Consider the following 24,364-nt stretch of genomic DNA (forward strand, 5'->3'; position numbering starts at 1 on the left):
AGCTGCGAGAGGACCGACCGAGACGGGAACGCAGCGCCTTGAGATGTCGCGTATCCCTGTGCCCGGTGCGCCACACTCAAGATGGCGTTTCCGGCCAGGACCAGGTTTCCATGGTTTCCGAAGCGCGTTTCCGGAGTCCTCCCCGCCTCCTCGGAGCCCAACCAACCCCATCGAGAAAAAAAAAAGTCCTTCTGAGTCTTAAAGGGGAAGTGAGTCAGTAGCGTGGAACCTCGCAGATGGAGTCGCCGCCTCCGCCAGCGGAGCGATGGTTTTGGACGGGACCGTTGTAAGTCCGAGGAAGGCGCTCGCCACTTCTCCCGGAAACCGCCCGGAGCCGAAGCAGACGAAAATGTCCGCCGGGAGTATCGAGGGGCAGTACCTGTACCGCCTGCCTGCGCACATCACGACCGAGTTCTGCAAGGTTATGGACAGCCTCGACAGATCGGACTGGCTGCGTTTCGGTGAGTTAGCCCCCGTCCGAACTGGCGGTCCCGGTGCGGGACCGGCGGGGGTTGGTCCGTCCCGGGACTAGCCGGCTAGCGGCCGGTGTCTTATCGGCTTCCCCCCGGGCTGAGCTGTGCGCTCTTGCGGCGCACGGAGTGAGACAGAGTGGCGGGCTGGGTTGGGCTGGGCTGGGCGGGACGGGACCGAACCGAACCGAACCGACCTGGACGAACCGCTCCGTTACGGACAGGTCCACGACACCAGGCGGTCCCGTTGCAGTGATCATGGGGGGCAGCAGGTTAAACAGGACCGGGGTCTGTACAGTGTGTATGGTGGACTTTCCATTCTTAAACTCGCATTCAAAGGCAGCAAAATCGGATTGATTGCCGAGTTACAAGAAATTATGTTAAAATACGATGTCGCGTTGTTGTTGTTGTTGTTATGGGAGCTTCCGTGGCGCTGCGGAGCTCAGGCTGGGGGACTTGAAGATCCCGACTCGAGGGGTTGCGCAAGTGTGTTACAGAGCGCTGCTCCGGGTCAGAAGCGGCGCTTTCTGCGCTCTGCAGCGCTGCGCCGGTGACATGCCTTGATTTTCACTTGCGATCCGGGCACTGCGTGGTGCTCCACGGCCTGAACTGCCGTCTCGCCGGCGCCCCGGTCCCGTGGCCCTACAGAGAACTTCGGTTCCCCCTGAGGCCGGGACGGGTCCGGCTCCGGCCCCGTCCACATCGGCCCGGCTCATCTCGCCTCCCTCCCCACGCGAATTCTTGGCATTCCGAGCGTGGCGCATTCCACGGAGCCTGCGTGGAGATCCCCCCCCCCACACCTCATCCATCCCACTCCGGTCTGGTCCAGTCCAGTCCAGTCCGGTCCATGTTCACTGTGGCCAGTGGTCCCCTCCCGGCTACATGACCGTGGCTGAGCAGAGATGGACAAGCTGCAGGTCAGTTCCTGGAGTCAGCCCGCTCCTGGTCAAAGAGGAGAGGGCTGACCACTCCCCCCACCCCAGAGAGCTGGAAGCAGAACTGGTCACAGGGTGCCGTGTTTCGAGACATGAACACGGGGTGTTGAACATGGTAGAAAGGGGAAGTGTGCCCTTCAGCACCCCTGGTGCTCTGTCTCACGGTTCAGCAGTGCGTAGGGGTCTGGCTGAGGCAGCGGCAGTCTTCTTTTAGGCCCGGTGTTGCCAGTTTGCCCCTGATAGGAGTTGCAGTGCATGCTTCCACTTCCCTGTCAGTGACCCTGATCAGTTCTGTCAGTCCTGTGGACACATCCAGGAGGACCTGGTGAGCTCTGAGCCCAGAGTAGGATTAAGGGCGGGTGTGTCCAGTCCTGGTCCTGCAGGGTCGGTGTGTGTCTGCAGGGGGTCCGGTCTGGTTCTGTAGGGTCAGTGTGTGTCTGCAGGGGGTCCAGTCTGGTTCTGTAGGGTCAGTGTGTGCCTGCAGGGGGTCCAGTCCTGGTCCTGCAGGGTCAGTGTGTGTCTGCCGGGGGACCAGTTCTGGTCCTGTTGGACTGGTTTGTCTGTGGGTTTTGTTCCATCTTGACTTTGGTCAAAAACAGGTGTTGGGGTCCTCTGAACGAGGATGGGGAACCCCTGACTGGCTCACACGCAGTCAGCTGACTGGTTTTAACACGCAGGTGGCTGCACTGTCTCAGGAGCAGTGATGTCAGTGCTGTGTGCCCCTGAGAGAGGACCTGGCTGTGCCTTAGGGGAAAGTTTGACTATTTTTATTCCTTTTGCTCAGGCATAACGACACCTTTTCCTCCACATCCCATAGTGTTGCGAGGAGCTAGCTGTGTAAATTCAGTATAAACGCAGTGATATTTGTCTGGATCCTATGTTTATCTTGCATTGGGCTGGTAGAACAACGTATATTACTTTGTAAGCTGTATGTCTCCTGTAGCAGATTGAGAATAAATGTCGCAGCGCCACTGATGAGGGCTTCAACATCTCCCCTCTCACTCCCCCCCTCCATGTACCCCCCCTCACGCACACATAGATAAGATAAGATCACCACAGACAATGTCTTACATTAGGAATTGCTGACCCTGCACTCTGAACCCAGCCTGCTCTCCAGGAGACACACAGACAGGGAGAGAAGCTGGGGGTCAGAGCGCAGGGTCAGCCATTTATACAGCACCCCTGGAGCAGTTGGGGTTAAGGGCCTTGCTCAGGGGCCCAATCCTCTGCCGGCCATGGGATTTGAACCGGCAACCTTCCAGCCACAGGCGCGGTTCCTGAGCCACAGTGCCATTGCTCCGCCACACTCAGGGGTTTCAATCGGAGTGTCACAGCCCGAACCGGAAAGGTCAGGTTTTAAAATCCGGGCTGGTCTGAGTCCTCCCGTGTCTTAACCGGCGTTCAGCTGTGTTTCAGGACTCAGACTCAGCAGCTGCAGCGATCGTGCTGGGCTGTGCGTGCGTGCGTGGGCGGGCTGGGCTGCGGTGACCCCCGGCCTCCCCCAGGGGGGCTTCAGGTGTTGCTTCCCCTGTGGTCCCGGCCGAGATGGAGGGTGTGAAGCTGTTGGGGCTGAGAGAGCAGTCTAGCACGGGGCGCGGGGCTGTCGAGGCGCAGGAGGAGAACTCCTTGAGCCCCCGGGGCTCCTGTGTGAAACGGGGTCCCTGGGGTCGCTGGAAGAAGGGGTCTGATCAAGGGGCTCACAGGGCTCTGACGCTGCGCAGGGGGAGCAGGCAGATGAGCCGCTCTCCTAGCGTCCTGAGCGAACCCCACCCCTGCCGGAGAAGGGTCAGGGTGGTCAGCTCGCCCCGGACAGGGAATGTGTGGACGTGCGCCTCGATCATACCTCGTGCGCCGAGCTGGGAGACTGGGGCCCCCGCGGCCTCCCGGTGAGCCCGAGCTGGGCAGGGGGAGGGCGGGAGGCAGCTGCTGGCCAGTGGCGGCCGAAGGTTCGATTTAATCCGAGCCGTGACCTCCCCTTGCGAGCACGCTGGTGCTCTGGGGCGAGAACTGCAGTACGATTTCAGGGGTGCGCTGTCCCCCGAAAAGCCTTCTCTCGGACCAATCCCTCCTTTTCCGAAGGCTCCTCCGACATCCTGCTCCAGGGGCTCGGGTAACTGGAGAAGAGTATGTGCTTCTCTTTTTCTTTCCTTGGTACCTGTAGCGCTGAACACGGTGAGAGAACTGCTAAAATCAAGTGCACAGAACCTACATGAGGCCAGCGATCTGCTGGAGATCAGGGGTGAAACAAGGGGCAGGTTTCCTCTCTGTCTGCTGCTGGTCTGATACAAGCCTGTAGCAGCTGCAGCGGTCAGAGATACAGGGGTTGGGCTTTTTCAGATGAAGCGATTTCCCTGGAACTGTCAAAAGCCTGCGCACCCTTATTGGAGAGTTCAGCTTTCGTTGATGCAAAGGCTGAAATCAAGACAAATCCCGTCGGACCTTCTCTTAACTGGATCCCGTCCCGTCCAGGGTAGGCAGAGCAGACCAGCACAGCGCCGGCCTGCTGTCCCGAGATCTGCGGCCGGGGGTCTTCTGTAACGGGCACTGCTGCCTCGGTCTGCTCCGCGCCCACGCCAGGAGGGCTGTCGGGCTCCGTGCCTGCCCCTCACTGACCGCCAGGGCTGCGTCCCTGCTGTGCAGTACCCAGAGCCCAGTGCGTCTTTCTCATTCAGAGCTGAAACAAGTAACATCGGACGTATCAGAAGCGTAGCCCGGCTGATCTCCGTGACACTGGGGTGGGAACGGCAAGACCCTGCAGAGCCCGGAGCTCGTGTTCATTAAGTGCAGCTGATCAGCGTCCAGAGAAGAAAGACGGGAACAGCTGGACAGAGGAGTGCTGTGTCCCTCCCCTCCCCCCCCTCCACGGCCATGCGGAGGTGGAGCTGAGGAGTGTGGGAGAATCCGCGAACCGGAGAGATGGAAGATATGTCCAGTGACCGCTTTTGGCAGTCATTGCAGAGGGGAGCGGTCCAGTGGGAACTTGTGTACTAGGGGTGGAAGTACTTTGTCAAATGTCTTTCCTGTCCTGTGATTTAATACATCCCTTTTAGGCTAATCCTTCCGTTTCGTGAGGATTGGAGGCTTATCGATATTGTTACTTATAACAGTGTTGTTTTGTTCTCTGGCCCCATGCTGCTGACAGGGCAATAATATGGCCCAACAGAATACATATTTGATAATCCTAAATAATACACTAGCTAAATGCAGGCAGATATGTACAGTGGGTTAAGAGTCCTGCTTGCTGTAGACCTAGAAAATGAGAGAATTCTGGTCCTGTAATCTTTAGCACACCCCAATAACAGTTTAACAGGGCAAGCAGAGGAAACCTGTTCCCCAAGTCAAAAAAAACAGATCGCACCCAGGACTTTTCCTCCCTCTCTACAGCACTGAAGCCCACTGGGCAGTGCATTACTGACCTAGGAGAGAACTCTTCCAGACGGAGGATTCCACAACAAAGGGATTCAGAGTTTCCTTTAATAAAAAAGATGGCGGGCTCTTTTATGATGGTGTCCTGATTACGTAGACGAGCCTCAGCTTTGTCAGAACCGGAGGAGGGGGCGGATGAGGAGGAGGATGATGATGATATCCCTTCTTTGCTTCCGTCATCTCTTTCCAATGGAAGCCAGACTAATAAAGGGGGAGGGAACTGTTGAATGTTTATTCTTGGCAGTCTTAATGATTTACCATGCAGTTAATTAACCAGAGCAAATCATCAGAATACCCTTTGATCATCTGTTGTCCTCCGTGTTTACTTCCTCCTCACCCACAGATACCCCCCTTCCAGTCACAGCAATGTGATAGTGTAGTAGCATCAGTATCTGCTGTAATATTATTATTATTATGAAGAAGAAGAATATCATAGTCATAATATCTAAATATATAAACCATAGAAATAAATAATATATCAATGATATGAATATTTTATTAAGAATAAGTATTATTATAAATCATGATATCGGTAATAGTATTATATATTTAGATATTATTACTACTACTAATTTATTATTATTTTTTATTATTATTATTATTATTATTCTGATGATGTAGAAGGAGGTCGTGGGGTAATGATACTGAGCACCAGGGTCTTTCAGTGGCACAGCAGTGCCTTGTCCAGCAGGCAGGTACAGACTGGACAGTGCAGTTGGCTGGTCGCTGTGGGCTGCTCTGCGGGGTGGAGGGCAGAGGCCGCTCCTGTCCACGTTCATGCTGCCCAGCGCTTTAGGAAAGCCCTGGAACGGAAGCGTCTGTTCTCGGAGAGGTGTGGATCTGTTGGTCACCTGGCGCTGCAGAGAGTCTCGGTCGGCACCATTCCCCAGAAGGCTCTGGGCTCCTCAGGGCTCGCGGTCCCTTCCGGTTTCCTTTCCCACTGAGCTCTCGTGAGTGAGCAGATTCACCACGTGATTGGAGTGACGATGTCATCCAAGTGATCTCATCTCTCAGATCTCGTCTGGGACAGAGACCAGAATAAGGCAGTTGAGGCCTTGGAGAGACAGCACTGCAGTAAAGACCAGGAATTGAACTTCAGACAGTTACTATTGTATTCTAGTATTATTATGCATTTCCTGCTGGTGTGGAAGCCAGTACCTGGAAAGTGTGCGTGTACCAGGTGTGATGTGGGCTCTATCCTGGGCTCTATTTATCAGATGGGGGATTTTTCTGATGTCTTCCGTGGGTGTTAAGCTTTAGTGGGCCTGTTATGTGTTTTTATCCCCAGCGGGAGGAAGTGTGAATCTCTGATATGAAGAACACACTCAGCTGGTGATGGCAAATGTGGTCACAACAACAAAAAAAAATCTTGGCGGTTCTACTTCCTCTGAAGAAAGGAGTGGTGTGTAAGAAACGCGGATGCGATGTGTGGCATGAGATGGCAAGTGGATGGAGACCACAAGTGGACCCACATCAGACCGCAAATCAGCGGCACTTCTTGGCACAGAGAGTTGTGGGAGTCTGGAACGAGCTACCTGGCCATCCTGTCGGAGCCGGTACCCCGGATTCTTTCAAGAAGCAGCTGGATAAGATCCCCAGGCCATAAGATCTTAAGGATAAGATCTACCACACAGGCCAGATGGGTGCGATAGCTAGCTCCTCTCGTTTGTCTCCCATCCATCTGTTTTCAAACCGTTTCTACCAATTCAGGGGGGCCAGAGCCTATCCCAGCAAGCAACGGGCACAAGGCAGGAAACGCCCTGGACAGGCCGCCAGTCCCATCACACACACACACACACACACACACACACACACACACACACACACACACACACACACACACACCAAGGACAGATTTCACCGAAGACATTTAACCCACCAGCATGTCTTTGGACCTGGGGGAGGAAACATGAGCACCTGGGAGGAAACCCATGTGAACACAGGGAGAACACGCAGACTCCTCACAGACAGCACCCCAGGGCCAGAATTGAACTCGGGGCCCCAGTGCTCATGTTCTTAAGTCAGCATGTGGCTGCTCTGGGAGCACAGACGGCGCCCTGCCTGCCACTCCTCACACACGGCTGCGAGCCCCTGGTGGCGGTTTGTGCCCTGAGCAAGGCGACCAGGCTGACGCAGCGGCTGATTCACGGCGCCTGCACTTTCACACGTTCCCGGGAAGAGCCTTTCTCTAAATCCCGGGCTGCTCCGTCCCTCCTCCTTTCCCGACTCGGACCACCCCGCCTTCCCAAAAGCCGCTTGTAGTTTCCTGGAAAATTCCCGGCCAGTTTTATTCAGCTCCTGCTCGCTGTAATCGGATGATTTGACGACATCCTTCTGCGCCTGCCATGTCCGAAAATTCTCTTCTGTTTGTTTCCTTATATACTCCCAAAGCAGAAACTTTAAAAAAAAAGAGCAAAATAAATTGGTTTCCTGAAGAAACTCCTTTAAAAAATCCCCTTTACAAGCAATCCATTGTAAACAAAAGCGTCGATGTGCCTGAGCGCAGTGTGTGAGGATAGGATCTTCTCTCAGCCCTCTGGAAGTGGCCGATAGTTAGAAAACGAGCTCTAGTTTTCTGTAGGTCCTGTTCAAGGAAATAATGAGTGAGCAGGGTGGGACGCCCTCTGAGGATTAGATAGGTGGTGAAAATCTGGGACTAGAGCTCTGCCAGGATTCATTAATGCCTGCCTGTAAATCCCTTTACTGAATATTTACGGTTTGCATTAACCCTTCACTTACAACTAATTTCAAGAGTGCAATGAGTGCCGGACCTGGAGGAGGAGCAGGGTTCAGGGGTGGAGCCTGACCTCCTGTGCTCCTCTACCGCCTCCAGCCTCCTCCCTGACCTCCTGTGCTCCTCTCTCACCCTCCTCCCTGACCTCCTGTGCTCCTCTCTCACCCTCCTGTCCTCCTCTCTCACCCTCCTGTACTCCTCCCTGACCTCCTGTGCTCCTCTCTCACCCTCCTGTCCTCCTCCCTGACCTCCTGTGCTCCTCTCTCACCCTCCTGTCCTCCTCCCTGACCTCCTGTGCTCCTCTCTCACCCTCCTGTCCTCCTCCCTGACCTCCTGTGCTCCTCTCTCACCCTCCTGTCCTCCTCCCTGACCTCCTGTGCTCCTCTCTCACCCTCCTGTCCTCCTCCCTGACCTCCTGTGCTCCTCTCCACCCTCCAGCCTCCTCCCTGATCTCCTGTGCTCCTCTCTCACCCTCCTGTCCTCCCTGACCTCCTGTGCTCCTCTCTCACCCTCCTGTCCTCCTCCCTGACCTCCTGTGCTCCTCTCTCACCCTCCTGTCCTCCTCCCTGACCTCCTGTGCTCCTCTCCACCCTCCAGCCTCCTCCCTGACCTCCTGTGCTCCTCTCTCACCCTCCTGTCCTCCTCCCTGACCTCCTGTGCTCCTCTCTCACCCTCCTGTCCTCCTCCCTGACCTCCTGTGCTCCTCTCTCACCCTCCTGTCCTCCTCCCTGACCTCCTGTGCTCCTCTCTCACCCTCCTGTCCTCCTCCCTGACCTCCTGTGCTCCTCTCCACCCTCCAGCCTCCTCCCTGACCTCCTGTGCTCCTCTCCACCCTCCAGCCTCCTCCCTGACCTCCTGTGCTCCTCTCTCACCCTCCTGTTCTCCTCCCTGACCTCCTGTGCTCCTCTCTCACCCTCCTGTTCTCCTCCCTGACCTCCTGTGCTCCTCTCTCACCCTCCTGTTCTCCTCCATGACCTCCTGTGCTCCTCTCCACCCTCCAGCCTCCTCCCTGACCTCCTGTGCTCCTCTCTCACCCTCCTGTTCTCCTCCCTGACCTCCTGTGCTCCTCTCTCACCCTCCTGTCCTCCTCCCTGACCTCCTGTGCTCCTCTCTCACCCTGCTCTGCTCTCCAGCCTCCAGGGTGCTGCACGACCAGGTGGACCTGCGCCTGGCGGAGCGCAGCGAGAGGCCGACGGACTGCGTGCTGCACCGCTGGGGGGTGCAGAACGGCACCGTGGGGGAGCTGCTGCATGTGCTCAACGACCTCAAGCTGCTGCGCGCCCGAGACATCATCCTGCGCTGTGAGTCGGTCGCGAGTGCGGAGTACGTGGACTTCGCTGGCGTGAATAATTACCCCTCTGAGGAATGGATGCCAGTGCAGTGGCTGTCAGGGCTGGAGCTCTCTGGGACCGGGAGCGAGGGTCTCTGCTCTCACACATTTGCCCCTGGATAAGGGTATCTGCTAAACAAAGATGTAAATAATCGCTACATGCAATCCGGCCTCGGCAGCTGCATCTTTCAGGCAGAACTAATCTTGTTTTGAGCCGCTGTACACATCGGCGGACTGCTGGAATCCGGAGAGCAGATGCACACTGAAACAAAGAAAAACCCTTTATCCTTAAAGCCCGAAGCAGTAGGTTTTCCTCGAGTCCGTGTCGGGCTGTGGACTGGGACCTGCTGTGATTCACCCGCAGTTAACAGACTCCCGGTCCACCACGTCAGCTCCTGCGGCCCCCTGCTGTGTTTGGGTCTGTTCTGGCGCAGAGTTCTCCACTGTGCAGTAGCAAGGAGTCAGCTTACAACAGGCGGCCTCCTGCGGACAAGTTTGTTTCCTTGAAGCCTGGAAGCAGGTTTGATCCCAGGTGACCCCGAGGTAGTTTGAGGCCAAGAGGCATCCTGAAGTAATTAAAGAGCGACTGGTTATTGGCAGAAGAGTAAAGACCCTGATGATGTTCGTTGGTGCTGCAGGACTGTAGCTAAATGCAGAGATGAACTCTTCCTGCTGAAAGCACTGTGGTTTGCCTTTCTGTCCCTGGGCCCTGTCGCATCAAGCGCCCTGGCTCCAGGAGATCACAGGACACGCCGAAAACCTTGCGCCCGCACACGCGTGCATGCACACACGCACGCACGCACGCACGCACACACGGACACAGACACACACACACCTGCACGCACGCACCCACACCCACAAGCACACTGCAAGCGCTTGGCAGCCAGTTCAGCCAAGAGGTGTTGGTGTTTGAGTCACATGGTTGCTCTGTGGGGTTTTTTTCAGGTATTTCTATGAATACCGTTTCGGCTCGTAGTGTCTGCGGTTGCTTTCTGTGCTTCCTTGCACACCGTGCCGAACGACGGGGTCAGATTTTTTTCTTTCACATGTGACGGAAAGAGAAAATTATTTTAAAAAGCTCTCTGTGTGAAACCGTCCTCTGTCCCCCCCATATCATGACGATGGGTCCTTAGCCCGACGGGGGACTCCCGGATTGACATATTTTTAATTCTAGGGAGCCCGGTGCCCCCCAGTGACCGACCAGCCCCCACACCGTGGCCACAGCCGCCCCCCAAGCCCAGTTTTTCCGACCAGCTGTTCAGCCCCCCTCTGAAGGACCAGCACCAGAAACCCCAGAGTAACATGGAGACCCGCCCTCTGACACCACCAGGTACTGCCCGTGATGCAGAGGGGGATGGGGGTGCGCGGGAGGGTGCGGGGTGCGTCGGCTGACAGGGTTAACCCCTTGCTGTGCCCGCCGAGGCACTCGTCTGTCTTTGGAGTCTGTTTTCTGGTGCTCCGCTGGTTCAAGGCCTGACCTGTTTGCTTTCCTGTCCCTCCAGTGCCAAGGCCTCTGCCCAGACCTGGGCCCCCGCCTTCTGCTCTCAGGACGGACAGAGAGAAGCGGCTGGAAGACCTGGACAGTCCGCCCAGACCCCCGGAGTGGCCCACCGGGGTGGGAGGGGTAGGAGAAGGGATATCGGGGTCTGGGGAAGATGGGCACACACAAACATCCATCCATCCATCCATTTTCTGACCCCTTCATCCGGTACAGTCGCTGGGGAGCTGGAGCCTATCCCAGCAAGCACCGGGTGCAAGGCAGGGCACACCCTGGATGGGACACCAGTCCGTCACAGGGCACACGCAGACACACTCACGCCAGTGCCAGTTTTTCCAGTTAAGCCAGTTAACACACCAGCATGTCTTTGTGCGGTGGGAGGAAACCAGAGCACCTGGAGAGAACATGCAGACTCCACACAGATAGCAGCCCAGGAATTGAACCCAGGGCTCCAGTGCTGTGTGGCACCACCGTGCCACATGGGAAATGACCTCCTCAAGTGTGAAACTCATCAGATGTTCTGGTTCCTGGTTCTTTGGGAGCAGGGGTTGCACAAACAAGCGGTGCCGCTTAATTTTCGGGCTTTTTTTCCCTCTTCCAGCCCCCCACCAGTGATCCCAGCTGTGACACCCAGCTGGTGCACAGCGCCCTCTGCTGGCCGCTGGAGGAGGTGCTGCGCGGGACGGAGAATTTCTCCAAGCGGCTGTGCATCGGCGAGGGGGGCTTCGGCCACGTGTTCCGCGCCACCATGAGGAACACGGACTACGCCGTGAAGAAGCTCAAAGAGGTCAGGTGTGGGGGTCGGGGGTCGGAGGTCAAGGAGACTGCACTCTTGTGTGCCTGGTAGAGCTCAGTCTGGTTCTGTCTGATCTGCAGCAGGCCGCTCAACAGTCGCTCACAGTCAGACAGTAAAGCCTGGAGCAGCTCACACAGCTCTGCAATGGGAGTTTTGCCTGAAGTAGCACAGCCATTGGTCATGTTTACTATACTGGAGGGTTAGTGTACAGAAAATGCTGCGATTTGCAGGGAAACCAAAACTTGTATTGTTTTTGGACGTAACACGTTAAGAAAATAACAAAAGGGTTGTGTAAGTCAGGGGTTCCCAGTGCTGGTCTTCATTGTAGCTCCGTAGTTAAATTAATCCTTAACTGAACCAGCGGGTTGCTTGGATAGAAACTTCACAAGTTTTGTTTTTCTACTCAAAGCTGGGAGATTTTAAGCTGATTCAGAAACATAGTCTGTAAAAGATGATCTTCTGTACGTTTAGTAGTTTAGTTGTAAAAAATAAAACAGCTCAAAAGAAACCTTCGATAACTGAGTGCTCTGGGTGAACAAAACCCAGCCGGTGTGAGGGACCCCAGTATTAGGAACCCCCGGTTTTTCAGATCGCAAGAGGAATAAGAATCTGTCTCTTTTTGCTGTTTTTTGAAGTCTCTGCGTACAGCTTCCCAGGCTGGTTAGCCAGGGTGAAGCGTCTGCAGCTTGGTCTGGGGCTCCTTCACTGCGGGGGGCTCTGTAACCCCCTGGGGGAAGCTGTGGGTGGGGGGGTCTCCTGCAGCCCCACAGGCTGGGCCCCTGCTGCCCGGTGTACTGACCGTGTACTGGTCCCTTCTTCCCTCCCCAGGACTCGGAGATGGACTGGAGTCTGGTGAAGCAGAGCTTCAGGACAGAAGTGGAGAAGCTCACCCAGTAAGACCTTTTGACCTTTAACCCTCACCCGCTCCTTCCCTGCGATTCGTGTGAGAACAGGGGGCGAAGCCGGTCAGTAGGGCCAGGAGAGAATCCTGTCTTCAAATGCCCTCGGATTTGCGGAAGATACCCTTCTAGATATGCAAATTATAGTTACGCCAAATGCGTGGCCTGACTGGTAGGGGCCGTGTCGAGACGTTTCAGAAAGATGGGGCGGAGTCGCTCTGCCTGCGCTTTCTTCCCTCGCTCCCCGCGAGAGCCTCGGGTTCGAGAGCCTGTGACTCGCTGGCGCTGGCTCTCTCTCTTACTGCCCGGGTGCCTGCTGTTTCCAGGTCGGGTTGGGGTTCTCCGGTCTTCATCGTGATAGCTGTGTCGGCCTGCCTTGAATTTGCTGGAAATTAACCTGGCCAGACATCCACTTCAGATGTTGATGAAGAAAACGTATGGTTTTGTACCACATCAGCACGCCTGCAGCTCTGCGTTCTGACTTCTGTCCCTGGTGCCTTATGTCCCCTGCAGATACCGACACCCCAACATCGTGGATTTCGGGGGGTACTGCATGGAGCGAGGGGTCTACTGCCTGGTGTATGTGTTCATGCCCAACGGGTCGCTGGAGGACTGGCTGCAGAGCAAGGTGAGCCTGGCGCCGGTCGTCTGTGGCCGGACTGGTTTGTAGTGTCCAGTCTGGCTGCGACCACAGCACTGAGCTGTCCACAGCCTTGGACCGCAGGGCTGAGCCGAAACGCCCCAGCGAGCAGCGGTGCTGCAGTTTGACGTCCTGCGCAGACAGGTGGCGTCAGTAGTGTCACGAGTTGGAGGCATCTAACAGTTCTCAGATTCAGCTGGAATGAGGCGCGTTGTGGACGTCTTCAGATCGCCTTCAGATCACCGGAGTGTAACTGTTGACTTTTTCACCTGGCTGGTGACGTGTGATCTGAAAGAATTGGGGAAGTGTGCAGTTAGGTCGGCTGGTTTTCCTTCTACGAAATCTCCCTCGCCCTCAGACTGCGAGTTGTTGGGACAGGAAGGCCGCGGTTCGAGTGTCAGGCCTGAAGGTGGAGCATGAGTCGGTAACTGTCAGCACTGAGATCGGACTTGTGTGCTCCTAGGGACGGGAAGAGAATGATACCAGGACCCGGGACCCAGTAATAAACGGCACCTAGCAATAAATAAAGTTGCCAACTGCTTCATTAATTCAGTGATGTGAGAGTTTTTGTTGACTGTTGGCAAAATTCCTGCTACTTCCCATATTCTTCTCCTTCTGTCTTGGAAGTAAGAAACTTGACTTGCTGTTAGATCTTATAACCAGAATATCCCGTTGCAGAAGTAGCTCTTAAAATTAAAAAGGATTTTTTTCTAAAACGGGCAGCACAATGAGGTGCCAGGCACAGCTGTTCTTGGGTCCAGGGGTAGGTTTAGACTTGGGGAACCTTCTGCACGGAGTTTGCATGTTCTCTGTGTGGCCTTTGCTGGAGGTAATTTCCTTCCGCAAGGCCTGGCGTTAAGGGTAGCTGCCATCTCGACATGAACTCCACGAGCATGTGCCTGTACTTGCGTGTTCTTGTGTGTGTGTGTACGCGCGTGTACCCTTGTGCGCGTGTGTTCGCGTGGGTGTCCTGTGGTGGACCGGAGCACAGGGTGGAGTCCTGCCTTCCCCCGTGTGCTCCTGGGAGCACCTCCAGGTTGCTGCGCTCCTTTCCTGGAATGAGCATCCTTCCGTTAACTGATGGATCTTGTTTTTCGGCGGTTGTGAACTCATTTCCACAAGAAAGAAGCGTTTTTTCCAAATCGAATCATCATCCGGTAGTATCGCGGGCATGATTATTCAAAGAGACTGATTTTCGGAAGGGACAGGAAAGGACGAAAACTAGCCAAGGGGCTGAGTCCTGAGGGGATGATGACGTTCGGCGTGACGTTCTTTGAATAAATGTGGTTTTCAAAGGGGGGACGTTATTTTCGTGTGTTTGTGAAACTGCAGCAGATTCACAGGCTGCAGGGTAAGTCCCTTCCACCCCCAGTGCGTTCTTTCCTGCTGCCCTGTGTCGGGTCAGGTGGGTGAGGCCAGGAATCCCCCTCCCTCGCGCGCTGATAGCTGCGGCGCCTGTGTGCGTGACACTCTTCCGCCATTCGGTCAGCAGTTGGCCCATCATGCACTGTGCTTAGCGCTGCCTTGGAGTGTTGCGTGACGCTCAAGGACACTGCAGTAAAGGGTTAGATTAAACCAGCCCCATTTAGATCAGGGGCTACAAATGCAGTTTATTAGTGATTCACACACGAAGTCTATGAAATGACACCAGTGTGGTGATAACCAGCTTTTAAAGATTGGATTGATGTAACAAAACACCCTGACCGTGCCCATAGGCTTAGGGTTGTGGGAGTGTGGGACAGGCAGATGGGCAGAATAGGCTCGTCTCTTGTGTGACCTTTCACCTGCTGACCTGCACAGGCTAAACTCCGAGGGATCAGCTCCCCCTGTCCTCACCCTGCCTGAAAAGTGAAAAGTTGGGACTGGGGCTGGAAGCAGTGCAGAAGGCGGAAGAACTTTGTGTTTTTGTTCATCTAGGAACGGATCTGGATCGTCAGACAGACCTTATCTCAAAGATTCCTAAGCTGCTCTCTGAGTGAATGATGAGATAAAGAGATAACAGCTAAACAAGCCTCACGCTGGGGAGGGGGGGGGGTGGAGGTGGAGGGAAATTCCGATATTTGGAAATATTGTCGCTTTGGGACCATGGTCTTCTTTCAGTCTTTCGTTGTCTTGTGTCCTGGGGCTCAAGTACCCACAGAGAAGTCCAGCAGACGCTGCGCCCCATTAGGACGAGTGTCGTGACTGGCGGTGTCGGAGCATGCAGCGGAGGTCACGCTCATACAGGCGACACAGCTCTCCTCACGCTTACTTCACACGCCTGTGTGAGCCTGCGGACACGTCCCGCGGCCGGCGCCAGGCCGCGCACAGCGACGGTGGAAAGACACGAGTCTCACGCCGGCTTTCTCCTGCTTCTTCTTTAATGGCGTGTAATGATCCCGGCGCTGTGTGTGTGTGTGTCTCGCTCCCCTCCCCAGACCGGCGGCGCCCTTTCCTGGCAGCAGCGCGTCCGCGTCCTGCTGGGCTCGGCCAAGGCCATCCAGTTCCTGCACGAGAGCACGCCGGCGCTCATCCACGGCGACGTCAAGAGGTGAGCAGGGCGCCGCGCATCTGGGTTACTCCAGTTCATCGCTGTTTAAATGGGGTGATTTGATCCATTTTAAAAGGACGTTGGAACATTTGATGTTTGTGAAACTTAAAGCCGTTGCCGTGGCGCCCATCAGGGTCAGAGAGGGGTCACGGCGCCGGACACCGTTGCTGCCGGAGCTCCGGGTGCCGGACAAGGTGGGCGCGTCTCTCGTACACCCCGGAAACCGAGCAATGTCCGGGCGCGGCTCTGGCACGCTCAGCTTGTCGCGTTCCGCCAAGCGCCTGGGGCCTCTTCCTGGGCGAGAGATGTGGAAAAGATCAGAAGGTGCCGCCGGCGAGCTGGGGGTCGAGCAGTGAAACGGCCCCGGGCTGACGCCAGGCCTGATGGGAAGCCGTGGGTCCAAGGCTACGCGCCCTCTGCCGGCGGGGTCTGTGGTCCAGAGAGGCGGTGTGTAAACCTAATGTCTCTGCTTGCAGTGCTGCTACCAGCAGCTCTCTGGGGTCTCTCTCTCTCTGTCGTCGAGACGGGGGAGATCGCGAACGCCCCTCCAGCGTTTGTTACGTGACGTGCTGCATTCGCCCCAGATTGGCGCCTGGCGTTCGTGGTGTGGCCCGCACAGGTCCGTCTGAAGTGGGACGAAATTGACATGCCTCCCTCAGATACCGTTTAAGGCAGACATGCGAAGCAGCACGATTGTGCCGAGCACATTCACCTGACCCCCGACCCCCAAACCCCGAACCCCGCCAGGACCAGGGAGTGTATCGCCAAGGTTCGGTTACATGTCGAGCCGCGCGGGGCGCGTGGGAGAAAGGGACAGTGAGGCCTCCAGGGATGCTGAAGTGAATTTAAGGCGAGAAAGGGAAGTGTGAATTTGAAGTGAATTTTAGTCGTGTGGTGGCTTTGGAAATCTGCCGTTTTTTACTTGTGAGCGAGTCAGCCAGACGGGGGGGCGGTCGAGGGCGCGAGACTCGGAAACGCGCAGGCGGGGAGGCTGAAAGCAGGCACAGACGGGCTCTGAAAATGTAGGTCACAGGCTGGTTCTGCCAGAACCAGGGAGGAAAGCCTTGAGCCTGCCCTGTGTTGACTCACAAGAGGTGACAATGCAGAGAGAGCTGCTCTGACTCTTTACCTTGATCTGACTCTGATTTCTGTCCCTTGTGTCTTTCTCTCTCTCTCTGCTTTCCTCCCTCCTCACAATTCCCCACCCCAGTCGCTCTGTCTCAATTACCTCCTCTAATATCTCAAATTCCAATTCAAACAGCTTTACTGGCATGGGTGGTAAATTACAGTGTGGCCAAAGCACATACAATCGATATAACATCTACAGACATTTACATACAACATACAGTATAACACATAGAGCATTGTAGAGAGACAGGCTCACCGTTGCTCAGGCTGTGACAGGAGATCACGGGCTGCCAGCTCAACAGAGTTCCCTCTCCCTGCTCTGCCAGTAGGATCGGGAGCTGTTGTAATCCTGTGATTCTGGTGTGGGAATTCTGGGATTTGATTTGTCATTTTTGGGGAAGAATCTTTGTCTAATCCCAGAATATTCACCACAGTGCAGTAGGAAGTGCATATCTGTCTTTGCTTCTCCCTGCTGGCAGTGGGAGCACAGCCTGTCCTCTCTGGACAGGCAGGTTTGCCTGTGTCCAGTGTCTATGGCCAGGCTGTGGTCACTGAGCCTGTACTTCAGCAGGGTCTGTTTCTTCTTGCTGTTTCTTACCCTGGTCAGATATTCAGCTAGTGTGTATTGTCTGTTTAGGGTTCTGTGGCATTCCAGTCTGTATTGTGTTTGTGTGTCCCAGTGGGTGAGGTAGTGTTGTTTGGTTTGTGTTGTGATTCAAGTGGATTCAGCTGTGCTGTCCTGAGGCTGGTTGGCGTCAGTGAGTTTCAGGACCAGCTGGCTGAGGGGGCTCTTCTCCGGGCTCAGCAGGGCCTTGTGATTGTACGAATTCTGGTCGCTGTTTCTCAGGAGTGCCCAGTACTTGATTGCTCTCTTCTGTATGCTGATAAGAGATGGGTATTGGCCTAATTCAGCCCTGCACGCATGCGTTTCTAGGCGTTTTTCTCTGTGCATGGAGGATTTTTGGAGATCTCTGTGTGCAGAGATTCTATGGGATGTTTGTCCCTTGAAGTGCAATCCTGGTCCCCCTGTCCCGCCCTCCATCTCTTCGCCCTGTTCTGACTGCGCTTTCTTCCTGATTGCCGGTGTTTCTCTCCCTGCCCAAGCTCCAACATCCTGCTGGCCGAGGGCCTGGAGCCGAAGCTGGGCGACTTCGGGCTGGCCCGCCTCTGCCGGGCCCCCCCGGGCCGCGGGGCCGCCACCAGCTCGGTGGTCCGGACGCAGAAGGTGCGCGGCACGCTGGCCTACCTGCCCGAGGAGTACATCCTGACCGGAGAGCTGGGCGTGGAGATCGACACCTACAGCTTCGGAGTGGTGAGGGAGCGTTCCTCGAGGAAGGGCACGGGCATGTCTAGGGGAGTGTACTCATGGAACAGGCGGTGGCATGAAACGGGGGTTGCTGGTTCGTGGACAGGGTCTATATTAATTATAATTAGGTAGCTTGTTAATTCAGACAGCTGTGTTGGTAGTCCTGTGTGCCACGAAGCAGTACCCAGTGAAGCTCGGCACTGGCCAGCATCTGGATGGGAGACCTCCTTGGAAAGCTCAGGCTGCTGCTGGAAGAGGTGTTAGCGGGGCCAGCAGGGGGCGCTCACCCTGCGGTCTGTGTGGGTCACAGTGCCCCACACAACTCTGCTGATGACGTATCTCCCACTACAGCATGCTGGCTAGGAAGAGGAGCAGGTGGCGGTGCAGGTGACACACGTCGGTCTGGTGCCCAGGAGTGATGTGTGAACCTGGCAGCCTGACTGCGTGTTGTTCTTCTCAGGTGCTGCTGGAGCTGCTCACAGGGCGGAGAGCACTGGAGACTGACGGCACCTCGCGGACCAGATACCTGGTGAGAGCTGACTGCCCTGCGCTGTGCTGTAGTACACTGGACTACACTGCACTGTACTGTGCTGTAGTACACTGGACTACACTGCACTGTACTGTGCTGTAGTACACTGGAGTACACTACACTGTGCTGTAGTACTCCTGGACTGTGCTGTACTGTAGTACACTGGAGTACACTGCACGGTGCTGTAGTACACTGGAGTACACTGCACTGTGCTGTAGTACACTGAAGTAGACTGCACTGCGCTGTAGTACACTGCACTGTACCGTAGTATAGTACACTGGACTGACCTCTGTACTGTAAGGAAAACACTATTTGCAATAGCTGAAATGCAAAACTAAACGAATCCTTGTTTGAAGACGAGGGAGAAGGCCAAAGGGACAGACAGGCCTGTGCTGAGTCTGACGAGGGGTTTTATATACCTGGTCCCTGCTGTCTCGGCAGAAAGACCTGGTGAGGGAGAGCGAGGAAGAGGCTGACGAAGAGAGAGGAAGAGGAGGAGCGGGGAAGAGCGCCCGTGTCTCCCAGGAGGAGAGGATAAGTCAGGCTGCTGCCCACATCTGGAAGAAACATCTGGATCCCCAGCTGCGCTCCCAGTTCTCCCCCGGCTCCCAGGAGCTCTGCAAGCTGGCCTGCCGCTGCTTGGACCGCAGGAAAAGGAGACCCCGCATGAAAGAGGTGAGAGGGAGGAGAGAGAGGAGCAGAGGGAGGGGGAGGAGAGAGAGGAGCAGAGGGAGGGGGAGGAGAGAGAGGGAGGAGCAGAGGGAGGGTGAGGAGAGAGGGAGGCGCAGAGGGAGGGGGAGGAGAGAGAGAGGGAGGCGCAGGGGGAGGGGGAGGAGGAGAGAGAGAGGGAGGAGCAGAGGGAGGGGGAGGAGGAGAGACAGGAAGGCGCAGAGGTAGGGGGAGGAGGAGGAGAGAGGGGGGAGGAGAGAGGGAGGTACAGAGGGAGGGGGAGGAGGAGAGAGAGGGAGGTGCAGAGGGAGGGGGAGGAGGAGAGAGAGGGAGGCGCAGGGGGAGGGGGAGGAGGAGAGAGAGGGAGGTACAGAGGGAGGGGGAGGAGGAGAGAGAGGGAGGTGCAGAGGGAGGGGGAGGAGGAGAGAAAGGGAGGTGCAGAGGGAGGGGGAGGAGGAGAGAGAGGGAGGTACAGAGGGAGGGGGAGGAGGAGAGAGAGGGAGGTGCAGAGGGAGGGGGAGGAGGAGAGAAAGGGAGGCGCAGGGGGAGGGGGAGGAGAGAGGAGGAGAGCAGGAACGCCATGGGGGGAGGGAGAAGATCAGTTTTAATTCCAGTAGTGAGGTGGAGCCCCGTGACCGTGAGGGCCTCACCGTGCCGCTGGTCTGCTTGCCCCCCCGCCTGCGGCCTCAGGTGTTCAGACTCCTCCAGGAAGTGCAGCAGCGTCTGGACAGCAGCAGCCCGGCCCCCCCGGCCCCCCCGCCTCTCCCCCCGGCCCCCCCGCCCTCGGCCCCCGTGGACTCCCTGGCTGACCGTTTCTCCAGGCTGGGCCCGCAGGAGGACACCTTCCACTGCCCCCCCAACCTGCACCCCCCGCCGGGGGCGCTGACGTCCCAGGACGGCCTCCGCTGCGCCTCCCTCTCTCGGGTGCCGTGCGAGTCGGACGAGAGCCAGGGGTTCTCCCAGTACCTGGTGTCCGGCCCCTGGGGGCCCGACTACTCCTCCTCCTCCCTCTCGTCCTGCGGCAGGAACGGACTCTTCGGATCCAGCCCTCAGGGGAGCCCGGGTTCGAGGCTCGGCTCCCCGGGTGGCCAGGGCGGCGCCCCGGCTCTGGCCAGCTGCCAGGCAGGTGGGTGAGAAGGGGCCCCCGAACACGACCGCCTCGGACAGCGGGCCGGGAGGAGAGGGCGGCTCGCCGTCTCCAGCTTTGCTCTTTGTCCCCGACCTCCTTCCTGGCTTTTTTCTCCTGTTCGCCCTTCCGCTCCTCCTCCCTCGGAGCTCTCCTCTTCCTCTTCCTCTGGTGTGGAACCCCTGCTCCTGGGCGCTTGGCCGCGGCGATAGGTGCGCCTCCTCTCCCAGATCCCCCAGCTGGGTGACCCCTCGCTTCGCAGTTCAGCTTCCGTCGTGCAAACTCGACAGGATGAAAGCCCCCTCTCTCTCTCTCCCCCCCCCAGGGGCGTCCGGGCCGCGGCAGGGGATCGTGATGAATCCAGCCAAGGAGAGGTTCTTCCACAAGCTGGCCCTGTACGAAGAAGGGAGGATCCCCAGCGCCGAGCTGCTCTCCTCCTCCGGTCAGCCATCGCTCCTTCCCCCCTCCCCTCCCCTGTTTCTGCGCCCCCACAACCCCCTCCCCCGAGCCGGGGCCCCCGCGTGACCTGCGAAGGAACGGGCGCTGGCTTGTCCCACGCCGAAAGGACAAGAACAGAGACGCGACGTTTCCCGCAGGCGCTGTCTCCGGCGCCTCTTCTCCTTTCAGGGTGCGGTGAACCCCTGCCCATTCCTTCCCAGGGGGAACCGTCTGCCATCGGAGCTCCCAGGGGGCCCTTGGCCGAGTCTGACGTGGCGTCTTCTCTCCACAGCGGACAGCGGCGGCGAGCTCAGGCGGCCGGAGGAGAGCGACGAGTTTGACTGCTGACGGCGGGAGGAGCCCGGGCCTGTGTGTGATCGTCTCTCGGACCCCACGCCCGCCCACCCACCCGCCCGTACGCAGGGCAGGGGGCGCTTTCCTGCGGGCGTCCCCGTCGCTTCCGTGTGGGTGTGTGGCACAGGAAGATGGACGACGGGACTCGAAATCCAGATTTTGATGAAGACTTCGAATCTTGGCGTTCAGCTCTGGTTCTGCCCGTTTCTCGCCGTCCGCGCCTGTGTGTAGGCCGGCTGTGCCGCGCGCACGTCACCTGGTACTTCTGGAGAGTCACGGGGACTCCCCGACCCCTCTGACACGCTGGCGGAGCGCCGAGCTGCTGCAGGTTCCTCTCCGTGCTGAGTCCGGCTCGCAAGCCCTCGGACGACGCGGCGCGGTGCAGAATTGGCCACGGAGTACTGGGCTCACACTGGAAGGAGCTCATCCCCACAGAGGGAATGGAATCGCAGACCGGGAGCAGAAAGACGGCGGTATTTCCGTGCGCGACGCTGTGCCGTTTGTGGGAAGGACAAGCTGGGAAGAAGTTCCATGTTCCCGGAGCACGATGGCCTCGATCACGCCTCCTGGGAGAACCGGCATCGGCGTTGATTCAAATCCCCCCACTGAGCATTTGTGCAGATCTCCAGCCTGGCCAGTCTGGAGTGGTGTCAGGCGGGGGGCTCTGAGGGGGAGGTGCTGCTGTATTCATCTTGAACACTATGTCCAGCCCTGCCGCCCCCCCGGGAGAGGAGGAGCGCGGAGCAGTGCCCAGGGAAACACCCGGGAGAAAGGTCTCTGCCCCGAGGGGTAGGTGTTGGGACAGACCCGGACCACGCTGCTGTTCGAACTCTCTGGTCCCGCTAGGCCGAGCAAACGGCTCTCGGGGCCCAGGGCAGTCTGCACGCGCGCCCCCCCCCCGCCCCACGCCCATCGGCACGCCCGGTCAGACGTGCTGCCTGCCCCGTACTGACCCCTGCGCCGAGGGTCACCCCGCAGGACGGCTGCTGCCACACAAGCGGTACAGAGTGTGGAAGTGCTCGCCGCTGCCCGATGGGTGTTCTCATTGACAGTCATATTTCCACTGGCACTGTGGAACCACTGTAAACGGGAGGAAATAGCACAACGGTACCAGAGAGGCTTCTCCACTCCTCCTGCTGGGCCCTCTGGCTGGGAAGACTGGAAGTGGAGTGCTGTGCCTCTGGGAAATCTGGAAGTAGGGATAATAATAATAATAATAATAATAATTAATAATAAACTTTATTTTATATAGCGCCTTTAAAGGTGGCTTCTCAAAGCGCTTTACAGGATGACAATAACAATAAATAAGAAGACTACAACAATAAATAAGAAGATTTCACAAGATAGGACACAATTATAATTACAACAATAACAATAGAGGAGACTGTGGAAGATGGTACTAAGAAGAGCAGAGGGGTGAAGAATGGAACCACTTAAGTAAAGGCTTTTCTGAAGAAGAGGGTTTTGAGTCTGAATTTGAAGGAGTGTAGAGAAGGTGACTCTCTAATATCCTTGGGGAATACAAATATGTTGATCAGCTTTTCAGCCACAGTTAATGATAGCATAGGGCGTAGTCTTGCGATATTTCTAAGGTGAAAAAAAGATGTTTTGACAGTATGCTGTACATGTGGGTCGAATGTTAAGCCAGAATCGAATATAACCCCCAAGGTTTTTCAATTTTGATTGAAGCTCAAGTACAGAGCCATCTACAGACAGGGTTACAGGACTGGCTTTACGAAGTTGATGGGGGGTACCAATAAGCATGACTTCTGAGGGACGGCTTGATACCAGGGATAGATGTATCGCCGTCACTCCGGGGACACACTGGGGGAGGTTGCCATGACCAGCAACGCTCTTTTATCACCGAATCCTGAAATCGGAGATTTTAAAAACTTATCCCCTTTTATTTAATGTTAGTAATGATTTCTTCTAGTGCTGATTCTTTTTTTTTATTATTTGAATCCATTCAGAGTTTTGAAGATTTGCTTTCTTTAAATTAAAATTGCCCTCTCCCCTTCAAACATAAGTGGGCAGTGACCTTTCGTTGACCCTGGACTGTTCCATTACCCGGAACGGGGGGTAGGGAGGGCAGGGTATTTGTGGCACTATGTGTACTGTCGCGACCTGCACTGTAAATACAGGTTGTTATGATCATAAACCCACAAACCTGCGTCTTCATCTCCTTGAAACAACTTCTGCCCCGACCCCTCTCTCAAACACCCGTTCCCTTTCCCATCCCATCAGAAGGGCATCTGTAGCATTAAGGAACAAACTGTCATCTGTCCATGACCTCACCACCCCTTCCAGTACAGGATGGAGGGGCACCAGGAGCCTATCCCAGCAAGCAGCGGGAGCAAGGCAGGGTACTCTCGGGATGGGACACAAGTCCATCGCAGGACACACACAGACACAGACACACACTCACGCCTGGGCCAGTTTCCCCAGAACACACCTGAATCTCTTTGAACTGCGGGAAGACACCAGAGCACCTGGAGGAATGCCACACGAGCACAGGGAGAACATGCAGACTCCACACACACACACAGCACCCCAGGGCCCCTGGCGGCTGGGAGGCAGCAGTGCTGACCCCTGCACTGCCCAGGAACTGCCATAGTAGCGGAAACAGACGTGGCTTCAAGGCCCGAAGATCCGCTTCGATCCCCAGTCGGCGCCCCTCCCTTCGTCTCTCTGCCTAGCGGCGTAGGGGCGCGGCGTCAGGCCGTTGGTCACGGAGACGGGGCGAGACGGGGTGGCGGACGAGGAGAGTACCGGCAGGTTCGCCCAGGGGCGTCGGTTCGCTCCCCCGCCCTGTGTTGTTGTCGTGTGTTGCCACGGCGCCGCGGTGCGTTGCTCTCGCTGTCTAACCCTAACCTTAGCGCGGTGCCAGATGGCCGGCCCAGTCTTCCGCACGACCGCGGCGTTTAACAAACCCGTTGAGAATCTTACCCACCCTGTGGGCGAAGGGGGGTGAGAAATATTCTTTAGATCGCTATGTACTTGCTTATCTTTGATTTGGGGCCCTGCGATTAAAAATCTTCAACTCCTGCCCTCCATTAAAGCATGTCTTGCACCAGATCCAGTTTGCTTCTTTTTTCTTTCATTTTCCCATCTTAATAGACAATGCAAAGCTGTCTGGGATCAGCGTCCTGATTCCCAGATGTGTATAGTTCAGTCAGCCCCTCCGATTTTATTTAATATTTATTTAACAGAGCAGTTGGGTGGATTTGGTTGAAATTGTGTGTTTTATTTTACAGATTTTATTGATCACTGTCATCCCTGTATTTGCAAGGATTTTAAAAATGCTGTAATGAAGTTCTCAAGTACCTTGTTCACTACACATCTTTTGTTGGGTATAAATTAGGTTTTGTAAACAAATGAAAATTGTATTATTTTCTATGGAATTTTGTTTCTGCTGAAATTCATTGGAATTATAAAACATATCAAGTTCTGTGTTAATTGTTTTTCTGATTCTTTTTGGAGTCACTGAATACACACACACCTGGAGTACAGACTCTTACTGGAGTCACTGTACACACACACACCTGGAGTACAGACT

At 56.1% G+C, this 24,364-nt stretch overlaps 1 protein-coding gene across 2 annotated transcripts; it reads left to right on the plus strand.

Moving 5' to 3' along the window:
* Positions 1–24,264, plus strand: irak1 (interleukin-1 receptor-associated kinase 1). 2 transcript variants are annotated; one of them, XM_088623897.1, is made up of 15 exons: positions 1–461; positions 8,699–8,866; positions 10,070–10,225; positions 10,398–10,519; positions 10,995–11,180; positions 12,018–12,082; positions 12,602–12,716; positions 15,146–15,258; positions 17,491–17,698; positions 18,153–18,221; positions 18,663–18,896; positions 19,581–20,016; positions 20,342–20,472; positions 20,752–20,882; positions 20,916–24,264. In XM_088623897.1, exons 1-14 carry the CDS (start codon positions 266–268, stop codon positions 20,800–20,802), a joined length of 2,250 nt encoding a protein of 749 aa, XP_088480023.1. In that variant the 5' UTR covers positions 1–265; the 3' UTR covers positions 20,803–20,882; positions 20,916–24,264. The 2 variants fall into 2 exon arrangements, with proteins under 2 accessions (XP_088480023.1, XP_088480024.1); XM_088623898.1 differs by having other exon boundaries at positions 4–461; positions 20,342–20,458; positions 20,747–20,882.
* Positions 24,265–24,364: the final 100 nt, after the last annotated feature.

The sequence above is a fragment of the Lepisosteus platostomus genome, chromosome 3 (genome assembly GCF_059453375.1).
Source record: "Lepisosteus platostomus isolate fLepPlt1 chromosome 3, fLepPlt1.hap1, whole genome shotgun sequence".
Lineage (NCBI taxonomy): Eukaryota > Metazoa > Chordata > Actinopteri > Semionotiformes > Lepisosteidae > Lepisosteus > Lepisosteus platostomus.